Here is a 16,531-nt window from a genome sequence, read left to right as displayed (position 1 = left end):
GTGTTTATTTAATTTTATTAATATAATGAGATTTTAGTATTAGATTATTATTAATGCTAAATTTAGCTCAAATACAGATTATTCCTTTATAGAATTTTAATTAAAAAAAAATTCCAAAATCTATGTTTTATACGTATAAAAAAGTAATACTATTCATTCACAAACAAATGTCATTTGCACTCAATGATATCTTCAGAATGTTTTAATATAACCAGATCTTCAGACATCTATAAGTCATCGTACGATTATAAAATTTTAAATGAAAAAAATGTGGTCAGGTATAGCTTTCATTTCATAAAGTATCTTAATGCCTTGAAAGTAAAGAGAAGAAATTTCAAACTCTATGAGATGTGACTAAATTACAAAAAGTGTTTTTAAGGGGGGGGGGAATAATCTAAGATTCAGTTTGTTGTTAAAAAGATTAGCATAACAACAGTATAATTTGACTGCCATTTATTATCAAATAACAAATAAAATTTAAAATTAAAATGCCAATTTACCTTTGGACATTCGAGTAAAGGATGATTTGTGCTTTGGGGACTTGACAGATTCCGAGTATCGTTGAACTCTCTTTTTTTTCCTTTTAGATGGAGAATGATCACTTCTTGGGCTTTTTGAATACCCTTGTGAAACTTCATCTTTGGGTTTTTCCGATACAGACTTGCACACAGCAAATGCAAGTGTGGTTGCTGCACGATATTCTTCACTGCCATGAGCAACAGTTCGATTTGTACTGACGTGGAACAAGTCTGACTCTCCTTCACCAGACTGAGTGTTCTCAGCATAGCTGACAGGGAAAGAATCTCTCTCATGAGAAGGAGAACTAGAAAGAAGTGATTCTGTACTTGATGGAGTTGTTGGAGGAGTATTGTCCAAAACATTGTCAATATTATGCTTGTGCAAACTATTGGATGGCTCCCTACTGCTACATGGATAACCACTAGGAAGTAAATCCATTCCAGAATTCAAGGTATCCCCTTCTTCATTGCTGGATGATCCTGAAGAATCATCACCTATTTCAGCTGGACTAGCAGGAACCTTTTCCTCACACAATAGGAAAGACATATCAGGATCATCACTTTTGGAGTCTTGTCGCATCAGAGAACTAGAAGTAGAAGCTACATCTTTGCTTTTCTCCTTGAAGAACTTTTCAGCAGCATCATCGGAAGATGAGCAATCTTTTACTTTGAACTTTTTTCTCTCTTTCTTTCTTTTTTTGTCTAATAATTTTGGTGGAGATTCCTTCTCTGAATCTGTGTCCTGATTATCTTCCATGTGACACTTTCTCTTTTTCTTAGTTTTCTTTTCAAAAAAGTCCTTTTTGTCAGTCACAAACTTATCTCGATTCTTCTTGTTCTTTTTCTTTTTGCATAATTCACCTTTATTATCCAAAAAGTCTTCATGCTTTATGCCACATTTCAAAAATTTCTTTTCATTCCTTTTCTTTTCTTTCTTTCGGATTTTATCTGAAAAGGAATCACGATGATCATCTTCTTTGAATTCAAATTTTTTGATGGCATCACCAAACTGATCTTCATGTCGAGAGAAACGCTTTTTATTCTTATTTTTCTTCAACTTCTTAGATTTTGATTTTAAGTCCAAATTTTTCCCATCATTTGTTTCCATCCTCAAACGCTTTTTGGATTTGCTTTTACCCTCTCTCAATTTTAAATCCTTATCTTCTTTTTCTAAAATTTCTGATGAGCCTAATTTTTTCCCTATCTTTTTACCCAGCCTTTTCTTCTTGATATCTTTTTTGCTCATTTGAGAAAACTGATCACCCTCTTGAGCCACTGTATCAGGCAGTAGATTTGATTCTTCTTCAGGCACATTGTGAATATCAGAATCTTCTTTTATTGCAGCAGCATCTGCCATAGCATCGAGACCTGATGTCTGCAGAGGACAAGGTTCTTTCTTTTCCAACACTTCTTGTTTAACTTCAGGTTCAACATCTTTGTTTAAGGCTGGTGATTCTGAACCATCCGAGTTCTTAGTTTCTACAGGACTTGCAACACATTTTATAACACTGCTTTGAGCATAACTGGATATTGTTCTAATTTCTTCAACTAGAGCTTCTTTCTCAGATTTAACATTCATATCAGGTACGTTTTCAACAGGTTCTTTCTTTTGCGAATCCTCTTTCTCTGCTACTATATCAAGAGAAGCAGAAGAATTTTCAACAGGCAATTCAGGGCTTAAATCAGCAGGTGCATTGTTTTTTAGAGAGTTGCCACTATCTGACAGAGGAGATTCATTGTCTTTTGGAGGAATTATATTTTCTTGAGGTAAAATAGGTATTTTAAGAATATCTGTCTCTTTGTCTTTGTTAGTCGGAGGAATGATTTCAAGCACAGGTGCTGCTATGGTAGCAGCTGTTATTACAGATGCAAGCTGACTAGTCACCAGATTATTGCTCACCTTTTCTTTAGAAGTATCAGAAACACTAGCACTGCTAGAAGTTAACAAACTTGTTTCAGACACAACTTCAGGAATTTGAATGCTTCCTCCTTTCTCATCAAGGGAGCTACTACATGTATCAGGTGGTACAATGACAGGCATTTCTAATTTTTCATTGATCACTAAATCTTTAGATTCAGTATTAGAATCATTAGTATCACTTTCACAAATCTTCAGAGAATTTGATGAATCTGAACAAGAAAGAGGCTTTGATATGTTCTGTGAACCCCGTAAAAAATCAAAACCAAGTTCTTCCTTTGGTGGTGGAAGGCAAACTGATTCTTTGGAGTCAGTAACCACATCTTTTTCAAGTCTCTCTAAAATACCAGGAATCATTCTGCTGAGATCCACAGTATCAGAAGATTTTGTTTGAATTCGTGAAAGTGAAGTAGTTGAAGTACTGGGAAGTGGTTGCAAATTTAAGCTTTCACTTGTTATAGCATGTGTGCCAAAAGAGAAGTCAAAAATGTTGTTCTTCATTTCAGGCAACTTCTGAGGATTTAAACCAAAGTTACTTGTGTTCTGTAATAAAATATCAAACTTGTCTTTTGATTTATTTTCTATCTCTTCTATATTGGAACTACAGAACTTCAAAGGCTTACTTTCAGGCTCTTTTTTCATTTCCGTACTTACATTACTTTCTTGAGGAGTTGCCTTTGATGAATCAGTAAGTGGATCAGAAATTTTTATGTTATGAGAAGAATCTTGAGACTTGGGTTTTTCTACAGGTTCTAAGTCACTTATTTGACTACTAGCAGTATCATCAGATTTCAGAATACCACTAAATATGTTATTTGTCGGTTTTGAGTTAAATTTTTCATCAAATGTATCAGTTGATGCAGTACACTGAGGAGGTGATTTCATGATTGATCCAAACATAGATACAGACTTAAATATATTACTGGTAATACTCCTGCTTTCTAAATTCAGTTTCTCAACTGATGTTGTTGAAAGACTACTAATACTTTCAGCGCTTATTATTTTACAGAAAGTTGTAGTTTTTGATGGAGATGAGACAATATTTTCAGTTGTGGATTTCTGAATCAGACCTGCAAAACTCAGTGCAGCTTTACTTTCTGTAGGTAATAATACTTTAGGAGAATTTTTTTCTAATTTTGCAGAGTTAGGAGATACAGCAGAATTATTTAAAGAACCAGTCATATCAGTTTCAGGAGTTTTCTCTATTTTTATTTCTGGCAGTGAGTTTGAGGGAAAACTGACATCAGCTTCACTCACAAATTCACATTCAGCATTACTAGATAAGTTTTCCTCAGGTTTCCTAGGTAATTTATCACAATTAAGGTTTGATTCTGCATTTTCGTTGGTTTCTTTTACAGACGAATTTTCCTCTTTAATCATATTTTCAGTTTTTTCAACTGTTGTGGAAGCATTCTCCTTGAAAGGACTGTTATTTCCTTCCAGAATGGGACAAAAAAGTAAGTCTTTGCTGTCATCAACACTTTCCTCAACAGAAATGGCTTTCTCAAGTTTAGTAATGTCCCCTCGCTTGACATCTTCAAGCTTTTCTTTCTCTTCATCATCACTAAAGAGTTCTTCTTTGAATAATGACTCAGGAGCAGTAACAGAATTTTCCGCATCATCATCATCATCCAAATCCATGAGATCTGCACCATCAGTATCTGATTCTTGGGAAACATCTGTTGTACTGGTCATAGTGCCAGATTTTTTGCGAGTTCTCTTTTTGGGCTCGAGACCACCGGAGAGAGGTAATGATCCCTTTTTTTCAGAGCGGGTTGCTCGAGAGCTAATGCTACTAGTGGAATTTTTTCTATCCAATTTTGCATTATTTGATATTCCAGGAGGTTTCCCACGATCTATTTTCTTTAGATTTGTAGCAGATAAGGAATTCTATAAAATAAATTATTGAAGATGTTATCATTCTTTAAAAAATCAATATTTGTTACATAAAAACATATTAGCAAGGAATAACATTGTCAGTTATCTATAATATAAAGCTCAATGTGTGTGTTGGCGCTCTACAGAAAAGACCATTTGACCTACAGCTACCAAATTTGGTACATGTATACCTTAGAGGTCAGGAAGGTGCACCTTTTTTTGAATTTTTAGTTAGAATTTTAATTATTAATTAAAAACTAACTTTCCAGAAAAAAATTCTTATCATTTTCCCCAACGCCAAATGAGTAAGGCTTCAGTTTTTTCCCCCCAACAGTAATGAGGCTAGGGTTAACATTTTTCGGCCGATTATTTCAAACGATTCTGTTTATTTTCTTAATGTTTTATGCATTTAAAATTAAACATTATTAATTAATCCATCTTTCAGATTCATTCTGAAGTACTTTTGAATTAAACTAACACAGAATAAAAGAAATTAAATATTTCTAATCTGCATAGCATTACTCCAACTGGCATAGAAAAATTCACGCATTTGCGTTACCATAACTGGCGTTGAAAATTCACACATGCGCATTGTGTTCTGATTGCTGACAGCTATTATCAACGGATGCGGACATGATTTAAATTATTTTTAGGTTAGTTGTGTGCTTTTGTAATTAAATTGTATTTATGTTAGTTATATATTTTTTGTATATGCTTATAGTTTTTACATTGTTTTTTAAGTAGTTTTTTTAAACCTGTTTTCGACCGATTATTTTATTTTCTTAGTGTTTGAAGCATTTAAAATTAAACATCGTTAATTAATCAATCTGTTCATGATGAATCTGAGAAAATTTTGTTGACAAATTCTTGAAGTATTACATAAATTAAGAAAGATATTCTTTAGTGCCCATAAAGTTTAAACGCTTAGTGACTCGATTATCAGTAATCAAATTATAAAAAAATGCTTTGTTTCAGTAAAAAATATTATTATATTAATTGCAGATTAATTCTTTCTACTTTAATTTAAAGCATAAATTCTATGAGAGCTAACAGAAAATTAGAGAGATACATATTACGTTACGACTGAAGGCCTTTATAATATTATGAGTGAATTATATGACTATCAAAATTTGAAGTTTTAAAATATTTTGATGAAGAATCTATTAAAATAGGAATTGCGTAAAATATTTAATTATTAAAATTTAAACAAACATTAAGATTGGTGAACCGGCTGATCGCCAAAGGCAGCTAGTACTCAATAAAAACAGAATATCAGAATAATAATTATAAAACCTACACTTTCTTTAAACATTTAGTTTTGAGAAACAAAATTTGTATGTAAACAATTTCTAGATGGCTGCATAGGCACTATTTCAATTTATTTAAAAATTAAAAATTTCTGAAACATAGTTCACTTTTTCTATACAAAGAATAAACACGAAAATTAGCACAGTACTGCATAGAAAGAGTACAATTATTCCCTTTATCACTTATATGTCATTAAGATGAAAGAATTTCAAAATTTTTGATATATGATTAGCTAATATAACTAGTTACTACTTAATTTTAAAAAAAAGTTGTAAATTCTGAAACATGCATGGCTCTGAAGAACACATGTCAAAAATAAAACTCAAATCTATGGACTTACTTTTAAGTTCTGTTCACCTTTCTTATTATTGCTAATGCAAGCAACAATATAACTTTTCTTCACCCATTCATCATACCTACAGAAATAATTGCAAATTAATTATAAATTAAAATTGCAGACTTTTTATATTAAAATAGAAAGTACTACATAATTAATAAATGAGTAACAAATTTTTAGAAATATCTAAAAATATGTGAAAATTATTTTGAAAAATATATCCTATATATTATAAAACATGAACTCAATCAATCACATATAATTAAAATTAGTAACAGTTATTACACATATCTGTGGTGGGGTGGACAATTTTAGTTTCTCCCCATCATAAAATCTTCCTGCAAACTTTGATTAGAATTTCTTCACAATATTACATCAGTGAGTCAAAAGAGTAGATTTTTATTTTGGCAAAAAATGAATGAACGCAACAATTTTAACATTACATTTCACTTTCACAAATTAAATTAATCATTAGCACATTTTTACTTTGGCCTCTAGCCAGGAAATCATTTTTTTTCCATGCAAGTTCTCATATGTTTTTATGCATATGTAGTCTCAGTAATTCATTACAGCAACCAGAAATGATCTGATATCATAGTAATATCCTACTTACTTAACTGAAGTATTTTCATGTCTAATTCATGAAACTAAAATAAAAACAGGATTGTTTTATTTTAGTAATATCCTACTTACTTAATTGTTTATAATAGTAATATCCTACTTACTTAACTGAAGTATTTTCATGTCTAATTCATGAAACTAAAATAAAAACAGGATTGTTCACTAATTAATTCATGGAAAGCTGGCAATTGTTTTAATTTCTAGATATATATTAAAAAAAATATTTGTAGTTTGTATTAATATTTGGTTTAGAAAGTAGGTAGACTATCCCCCAACCTTGACATTTCTCTATTTAACCAGTTTTTTCCCACCAATAACTTTTTACAAACAAATAAAAATTCATAAAATTTTGATGAAATCTGCTGAAGAAGCCTCTTTGTTGAGTAAAGGATGCTGAAAAAACAATAAAAAGCAAAATAGTTGCCAATCTTATTGTGTGGCTGCAGTGGGTGAAAACATAGACTTCCTTGTTAGTTTTGCCACTTTAATCTGATAGTAATAAATTGCTGTTGATGAAGTCAGAAAGAAGGAGAGAAAACTCACACCCTCTTCTATTTACAACTATAATTCAAAATACTTGCTTCTTAAAAAAAAAAAAAAAAAAAAAATGAAACATATTATTCACACTTCAGTGAATAAAATTCATACCCATTCATTTTCAGATAGGTTAATATGAAATTCTTTAAATTTACTTGATTATAATGCAAAGAGAGAAAAGGCCATCAAGTATTCAAAAACCATTCATGTACTGCTCATAAAGTACATGCTGATTTGCATTTGTATATGATTTTAGAGTACAATAAGCAAATTATTCATTAAATCAGAGCTGCTTCACAATATTTACCAAATTTCCAGGATAATTACTAGGAACAAACCAAATTCCTACTAATTTTATTACTGACTGCTTCTATTGAAGAAGTAGTTTGACCAAATTCAAAGAGGGCATTTCTTGAGAATAATTTGTGGAATTTTTATGTGTTAGCTCCAATGAGATTGGAATGTGACAAAGTATGAACTGCTTGCTCTTCGTCATAATAAAACACAAGAATAGTTTAACATTAGCACTTGCAAGTGTTCTAACAGATGTAGAAATGCTTATGACTGAAGAATGCAAGAAATGAAGTGCTCTTTAGTTCTTTCAATTGAAACTTATACCAGTGTAAGCAAAGAAATTGACAATCTAAACTGGATGGTTTTGAATTAAAACAGGATAACAATTGACAGCATTTAACAACTTATCTCACCCAATTGTGATGACTGGAATAATATATACATTCATTTTCTCTTTAAAATAAGATATTCATTTTAACTCTTTTTGGATATAAACAAGAGATTAAAATAGTTTCTACATATTAATCAGAAGCAATTTCTCTCTGGCTCCTTAATGAAAGTTCCTAAGCTCCAGGAAAATATTCCATAAAAGAAAGTAGAAAATGAAATTTCAAGCTTCTTTTCAGCTAGGATGCTTCAACACCCCCAAAATCTCTTCTACTACTATTTGATATACTAAATCCCTGGTATATCTCAACACACTGAGGGCTAATAAATCAAGGATTATTTTTTTCAAGTTTGATTCACATTATCTGTAAATAAAAATATTTTCTTGAGTGTAAGGTCCTACAAAATTCCTTTCTCATTTAGTCTTGATCAGTTTGGAAATAGCAAACAAAGATATTTGAAGTATTTACCTTTTTTTGGCAAATCCGTAACATAATTTACACAGCACATAATTTTACAAGATGATGATGTGAGGATATTTTAACTTTTCCCTAAGGACAAAGACTTTGCTAACAACTTTCGGATATTTCATGCAACACTATCGCTAACACATGGTTAAATTCTGAACAGCTTCCTCAAAAATCATTGAATAGTGTTCATCATACTTCTATCTTCTGCAGAATTACAGTAAAATCTTTACCAAGATGCACTGAATAGAAATTGATACAAATTTATTGCCACTGAATCTATATAGAGGGAATCATTTGTGCTCAATTACAAAATAATCCAACAGCCAGAAAATACTAATAAAAAAAAATAATTTCCATCTTTTGAAAAAAAAAAAAAATGGTTTAAATCCTTTCCCTAGATGTCTATGCAATGAAAATAATGTAAAAACTGAAACTTTTTTTTCTTTTTGAAGTTTTAGCAATAAACTATAAATAATATTAAAAATTTACAAAAATAGATTGCTGGAATTTCATGAAGTATTTTTCTAATTTGCAACATGTAAATATTTTAGGAAGAAATCTTTTGAACTGTTATGATTTTAGATTTGGGCCATTAGTTGACAATTTAGCAAAGCCTCATGTAAAATAATTTAATGTAGCAGTCAGTACAGTATGTTTATATATATATTCTACTTTCTATATATTTTAATAGAATGCATATTCCATTAAAAAATCCTATTTATGATCAGAATGAATCGCACCTTGTGTTCCATCCTGCATAGTGCACATAGTATCGTTTTTCAGGTCCTTCCATGTCTATTTTGAGGACTTTGGCTTCATACACCTTCTGCAATCGACCACGTCCATACTTGACCTTCACTCGGTCACCTATGTCAATCTCCTTGCCATAATTCTTTTCAGAATCATTTGTAAAGCTTCTGCAAAATGCAGCTTTGCGTGATTTTCAAAAATACAAAAATTCTATGCACAAATCAATATGACAAAAGGAACAAGGGCGGTAACTTTTTAAATTTTTTAAATAATTATTTATTATAACAATTATTTTCAAAAGCAAGCATTACATTCTAAATACATTAAACCATCACAAAACAAAAAAGAAATTTACAGCAATCACTAATGAAATGAATATATATATATATATATATATATATATATATATATATATTATAAAAAATAAATAAAATAAAAATACATAGCCAGATATATTATTCAAGTTCAGACCAAACTTACAAATTTAGAGTATTAACTGGCTTTCCTTAACACGGTTTAAATATTGAAGTACTTTCCTGCAAATGATTCATTTCATTTCTTCCAACTAAACATTTACTTATCCTTCAGAATATTCAAAGCTTCAAAGCACTTTTAAGTGAATTTGAAGAAAAATTCCCTTAAATAGAATTCAAAAGCTTAATATTCTGAAATAATATTTTAATTATCCGAATTCTGAAAAAGTATTGTAATTTTGCTCAAAATGGAATCATAAAAAATTACAAGCAAGTTTTGCAATTTTCTGCTATATATTATAATTCAATGTTCACTGAAATTTGATAGACAAAATAGATTTTTATTTGAAAAAAAATGTGATACACTCCTGTCCCAGAAAGAATTTCCTTTTTCATTTTAGCATTTCATTAAATTAATTTCCCATTTAAAGACAAAAAAATTGCATATTTATCATGAATTTATTATTTAAACGAAAACAACATAACAATGGAGCACTTTTTTTATTTGAGTAAACATGCTTTAATTATCAATCTGAAGATTTGTTCTGGAATGAAAACCTAACATTTAATCAATTATTTTTTGCTATAAAAAAAAAAGACATTCTGACAGATTTTTTTAAATAAATAAATCAAATTAATGTTTTTTTTAACAATGTAAATAAATGGTCAAATATACATACTCATCAGAATCACTCATGCCCTGCAAAGATTCCTTATCTTCTTTGTCATCAGATTTCATGGATCTCCTCTTGCTCTATAAAAAAAAAAAAAAAAAAAAAAAAAAAAATTAAATGATGTTAGCTAGAAAATTCTAATAAAATACTCCAAAATAACATTTTAAAAAAATATTTTCCCAATGTTTTACTCATATTAGAATATGCAGAATTTAAACAAAATATTTTCCCAATGTTTTATTCATATTAGAATATGCAGAATTTAAGCAAGACATTTTTTTAAAGCAAAAATTTAGTTGCTGGACTCAGCAGTACTTTTATACATAAAAATGTACCTATGTTCCTCACTTTATTAAAAATGAATGTTTTATTGAATTTTATGTTTTTCCATACTACTTACAAATATAATAAGAACTACTTTATTTCATTTTTAATATAATGGTTTCCAAAGTGTGCATTGTATCAGCTTAAGGAACTTCACATACATTTTGAGATAATTCTTATAATCTTAACTACATTTTTAATTCACTCTCATCAGCTATGACATCAAAGCAAAACACTTATCACCTGGATTGAGAAATACATTTTCAAAATGATAAAATACATAATTTTACACAGATTCAAGTTCCATTAAATGTTACTATCCAATCTGCATTTGCATAAAATTATCTGACTAAATTATTTTGTTATAATTCATTAAAAAAATTAGTAGCATGGAATTAATTGAATTTTGTTTGTCAGCAAAATATGAATATCTATTCTTAAATGCCAAAATTTAGAGAACAGTTATTTCAATTGCTACTTCTTATTTGTACAAAACTGGGTTTTTCAGTTGTTAGTGTCTGAAAAAGTTTGAATCCAATATTATTCTATTATCTGAGAGAATGAGTAATGACAAACACATTCATTTCCCTTTATATAATGGTTTACTGGGCTATTATCACTAAAATTTGTATGCAATGTTATAATATGTTTTATTTATCATTGGAAAGGGAATCTATATTCACCAATAGCACCAAGATCCCAGAAATTTTGAATCCACTACTTTAATACATGAAAATCCAAAATTTTCCTGGCATGCATAACTGCAATAGTCTTAGGTTAAGATAAGAAACATAATATTCCATCTTCTCAAGATTTATAGTTATGTAAAAAGTATACATGCTGATTACAAGGTGTTATTTTCATCCTTATTGACATAAAATAAACATGTGTTTAAATCTGATAACAAGCAAATATATCTAACTCATATTTTCAATAAAATTTAAACCAAACTAAAAGTATCTTTAAAAAACATTTTCAATCAACTTTATTATTGATTGGATCTGAAATTAAGCATTTTTCCTTCAGAAGTCAAATCTCAATTTACAATGCATTTCAATTTATCATACTTGAAAAAATTATTACTTAAACAAAATTTAAATTTTAAAATACTTAAGAGTCACTTTTTTTATTTTTATAAAAATAAATTATAATACTTTATAATCATGCTTGAATTAGTCAGCATTGTCTAAAAAAAGTTTTCTTTTTCTTTTCTTTTAAATCCAGAATACAGTTTTGTAGAAATTATTTTTGAAGTCAAACATAAAATGATTTCAAAATATATTTCATTTATGATAAACCAGTTTATTACATAGATGTGGACTCAACCTACTTAAAAGTTAAATTGGAAATACCAACATTCAACAAAATAATTTCGTGGATCTGAAACACTGTTGCTCTCTTTAATTTAAATCAGCAAATGAAGGAAGCTTTAACAACTTCAAAATATAAGCAAATAAAAATAATTATGACAAATACAGCAAGCCATATAAAACTGGAAAATGTTATTCTCTCAAATTTTTCAGATGACCCTCTCTTAAACAAAATGCCTATATAATATGGGGCTAAAAAGATTATGATCATTTATTATATAATTAAATGCTTCTGATCGATATTAATAAAACTTTCCATAAGGTTGATAAATTTTTAAATCTAAAATAATATTTCCTAGTTGTCACTGTAGTTTTATGATTTCATAATTTTGGTATTTGCTAGCAATTATTTGATCCCTGAAAATCAAATTTTATATAATTTAAAAATAAAAATAGATCAAAGAAAATTACAAGCAATTAGCTAAGTACATATTTCAAAAGTCTCTTATTATGATTTCTAAAAAATACTGCGAAATGTTCAGTTCCTAAAAACCATCCGATTTTGAAATGAAGTCATTTGGTATTATTTAAAAAAATATATTTTAGATACCCACAAATTTTGTTTAGTATTATATCCGAACAACATGCTTAATCGATTTTAACAATTCGATTACAGGTTCAATTTAGAACTAAAATAGACAATAATACATTTTTAGTTTAAACCTTTTTTCGAAAGACGTTAATACCTGGTAAATTCGAAAATTAGTCAAATGACATCAGGCGGTATTTGACGACATTTCGTTGTCTCATTTATGGAAAGCTTATGAATGTCAACACATGTCGATATCACGAGTAATATTTGCACAGAAAGCCTAACCTTCTTATGATACTTCTAAAAAAGTACTTATTTCTTTCTTCTGAACAATCAAGATGGATTCTTAATTTTTACTTCGAAAGAAAATACCAAAATTCAAAATAAAATAATCAAATGTAGCACTTTCGATTATCCACAAAATTCAGCGGCACGGCAATCTACAAACTGAGCGCATACGGACTCAAACCAAGAAAATGCTTTTGAATAAGTGTTATTGACAATAGGGGGGAGGCTACACATAAACACGATTTAATAAAGAATAGATTTTAATTTGTTTAACTTTAGTAAAAAAAAAAAAAAAAAAAAAAAAAAAAAAGCTGAAGTTTTTTGAAAATATTAAAATACCTATTCGTAATTAATTTTTTAAAAATATCTTTGGATTAAAAATTGTGAATAATTTGTCCATGAATGCACAAGTATTTATTGAATCTTCCAACTAAAATAAACACCGATTGCTTAAATTTGCATTTTTTTTAAACTATATATGACAAATCGGTCGAGAGAATGTTAAGAACGTGGGAATAAAAAGCTATACTGACATTACTCATAATTAATTCAGTTGTCCATAGTATAGCTTTTCATATAATGTAGGCTATAGTATGACAAACGCATACAAAACAGAACCGGGTATAATCAACAGATGCATCTCAGCCGCGGTGCGTAGTTTAAAAAAAGTAAAAGTAAAAATTGAGAGAGAGAGAGAGAGAGAGAGAGAGTGGTCTTATATTGTTTGAAAATTAATTGGAAATGCAAAAAGACTTTTTTTTTTAAATCTAAGAAAATAGAAAAGTTCCATTATTTAAACATGATTCAGACTTGGGGCAAAATAAAGCTGCACTTCCATAAAATAATTAATTGTGCCAAATGTAAACATCAAGGAATAAAATAATTATAATTAAACAATAAAATGAATAAATTTATACGAAAAGTGATTGAGGTATTAAAAAATAACGTAGAATTGTAACATGAAAAAAAAAAAAAAATGAATCTATCTCAAAAATAATAAAATCCGATTCCGAAAAAGTCGAAATCCTCGTTTCAGCGATAATGTGTCGCGTCTAATAATTGCTTGAAACTGATTTCAAAACAATATTTTTTAAATGAGTACAAAGTGTTTTTTCTTCTTTAGCTGTTCTGTTACAGAAACAATGTATAAATACAATAATTCCACAAAACTGCACATCAGGAAGTAAAATCAAATATTAAAAAATTAATGTGACATTTAACCCAATGGAAAGAGTTGATGACATAAATTTCTTTATAAACTAATATAGTATAACCCATCACTTACGTTCTCTATTTAAAGCTTTCCTGCCATTACACAACACTTTGTTGGTCCTCTCAGAATAATAATGTACGTGGTTCCGTGTGATTCACATTTTTCTCTAATTAATATCACAATCTTTTTGGTTCCTTGGGAAAATATTAAACCGCGATAATATTAAAATACCAAGAAGTAGTTTGTATGTAGCTCGTCGTGCAACGTAAAAAAAAAAAAAAAAAAAAAATAGACAAATGAAAAACCCCAACGAAACTTTTAGATCGTGAATTGTTTTGATTTCTGATAGATTCAGGATATCGAGCTTTCCAGCTTTCCCAAAATAAAATCAACAAGCGATTTTCGAATGTATATCATTAATTGAAATATAAACCATTTCATGGAAATTTGAGTGGTCCAGAAATATACAGAAACATTTTACGACGAAGAGAATGAATCATTTTGGGAGCAAGGATGATTGTTATAAAAAACGAACATTTTTTGCTAGTAACATTTTATATTTTGCGACTTAAAAGATAGAATCATCAAATGTATGACATATTACTACACACTGTTTTTCAGAACCATGATAAAATCAGGGAGAGTAGCCAAATCTTAAAAAAATAAGTAGTTTATAAGCACCTTTGAGAAAAAGAATTAAGGATGAACCTTAACATAGTAGTTCTGATTATGGAATTAAGTTATGATAAAATTCATTAACAAAACAAAACTAAACAAACAACAACAAAAAAAACCTATTCAGTTTTAAAACATAGAATACCACCAGTAACTACAGCATATTTTTCATAAACATAAAAGCTAACTTACTTAAACTGTATTATGCAAGTATCTGCTAAAAACCTAATTTAAGCACTTTCAAATCATATTTAGAATATTTTAGTTACATAACAGTCTGTATTAAGAAGAAAAAACATGGGATTGCCTCTTCTTTAACAATGCAATTTCTTAATAGGGAGGGAAAAAAAAAAAAAAAAAAAAGGTTAAGAACATAGGTAATAGAAATTTCACTATATCTTTTAACTGATCAATTTTCTCGTTAATGATTTTTTGCAACTAGTAAGATTTTTTAGCCGTGAAAAGTTTCTGGTTTGATCTGCTTGTATATCACTATTACATTCAATTTCAGTAATTTCCTTTTCTAAGAGAGATTTCTTTTTCCATAAAGAGACTGAGGAATCAGACTCTAATAGTTTATCTTTATGTAATTGGCAGCAATTTCTTTAGCTCTTTGTTCTTACATATTTTGAATGGGTTGCTGAGGCTGATATTCAATTCTTCAGTAATTTTATTAAGTGTATATCACCAGATTGTTTTATACGAACATAGAATAAATGTTGTGAATTATATGATATTTCATTCAAATTTTCCACCTCAATATTTTTACTAATAATGTTTAATAATATAATAATAATAGATGTTTGTTCATGAGAAAGAAATAAAATAATTTTCAAAACTTTCCACAGTTCTGTGAAATTATTGCCTTAGAAAAAAGGAATTTAAAAAATCATCCAATCTCATATTTTTGAAATCGATTAAGGATGGTTTGACTACATTTTCCAAGAAATCTATATACTCTATTAGAACAACATTACATCCAGCTTCATCTTTTCTGAAGCAAAAGAACTTGTTTCAATTTGTTTTCACACTTATTAGTTTTCTCTGCCATGTATACTGAGTCAATACATATAACATTTCTTATTAAAGCATACTTTATTGGAGACTTAATTATTATGCATGCCAGCATTTTAAACCAAATTTCTGGCAGGCATGCTTAAAAAGCTCGTATTTTTTCCAATAATTTATCTTTTCTTATACCTGCACTTACTTCATCAATTACAGAATAGAGTTCATTATCAGAATAATTAAATTTACATAAGCTATTTACTGCAGAAATGTCAGCTAAGAAATTTTCTTTTAAAACTTAAAAAGAAAATGCAAATATTGTTTTATTAATTTATAAATATCAGATGCACAAATAGGAAAAAGTGGACCACTATTCTGATACATTTGAAGAAATGCCTTAATGCAATCTGTAATACATGTGAAAAAAAAAGTTTCACAGGTTTTAATTTCTCTTTAGTAGCTTGGAAAAAATTATTTACAGGTAACTTTGGGAATTTTGCCACTTTCAATTAATTTTACATAATTTATCTGGCCAGATTTCAAATGCAGTTGGTTCATTGGTGAATTTTTTAACCATCTATGATTACAGAATTTAAGAGGTAATTTTTTAAGCTTAGAAGATTTCAAAAATACTTGAAGATTTCAAGAATACTTGAAATAGGAGAAGCAACTTTTACAGTTGCTTCTCCTATATTAGAAATGTCAAATTCTTTACAGTACCATGAGCATTTCGCTTTATATATATTTTTAGAAGCCTTCAAACATTCAATGTGTGTTCAGGGTATTCACTTTTGTAAGTCCATAGCTAATTGAATATACTTTTTTCCAGCATATTGTGTGTATATATATATATATATATATATATATATATATATATATATATATATAACTTCTGCACAAAAATTGCATATAGTAAAAATGGTTACAAAATTTGTAGATAAAAATGTTAAAATATA

General features: G+C 28.7%; 1 protein-coding gene across 1 annotated transcript in view; it reads right to left on the bottom strand.

Annotated features, from left to right (window-relative positions):
* The window catches only part of LOC129971229 (AT-rich interactive domain-containing protein 4B-like), a 38,018-nt gene that overhangs the window by 3,536 nt on the left and 17,951 nt on the right, over positions 1 to 16,531 (bottom strand). Inside the window, exons 15-18 of the mRNA XM_056084815.1 lie at positions 10,172 to 10,245; positions 9,009 to 9,185; positions 5,963 to 6,038; positions 501 to 4,326 (exon numbers count right to left, since the gene is read on the bottom strand). Of these exons, the coding sequence (XP_055940790.1) occupies positions 501 to 4,326; positions 5,963 to 6,038; positions 9,009 to 9,185; positions 10,172 to 10,245 (4,153 nt within the window). The remainder of the gene's footprint in view (positions 1 to 500; positions 4,327 to 5,962; positions 6,039 to 9,008; positions 9,186 to 10,171; positions 10,246 to 16,531) is intronic.

The sequence above is a fragment of the Argiope bruennichi genome, chromosome 6, assembly GCF_947563725.1.
Source record: "Argiope bruennichi chromosome 6, qqArgBrue1.1, whole genome shotgun sequence".
Classification (NCBI taxonomy): Eukaryota; Metazoa; Arthropoda; class Arachnida; order Araneae; family Araneidae; genus Argiope; species Argiope bruennichi.
The sequence above is the reverse complement of the archived record's forward strand: the minus strand, read 5'-3'. Positions and strand labels throughout refer to the sequence as shown.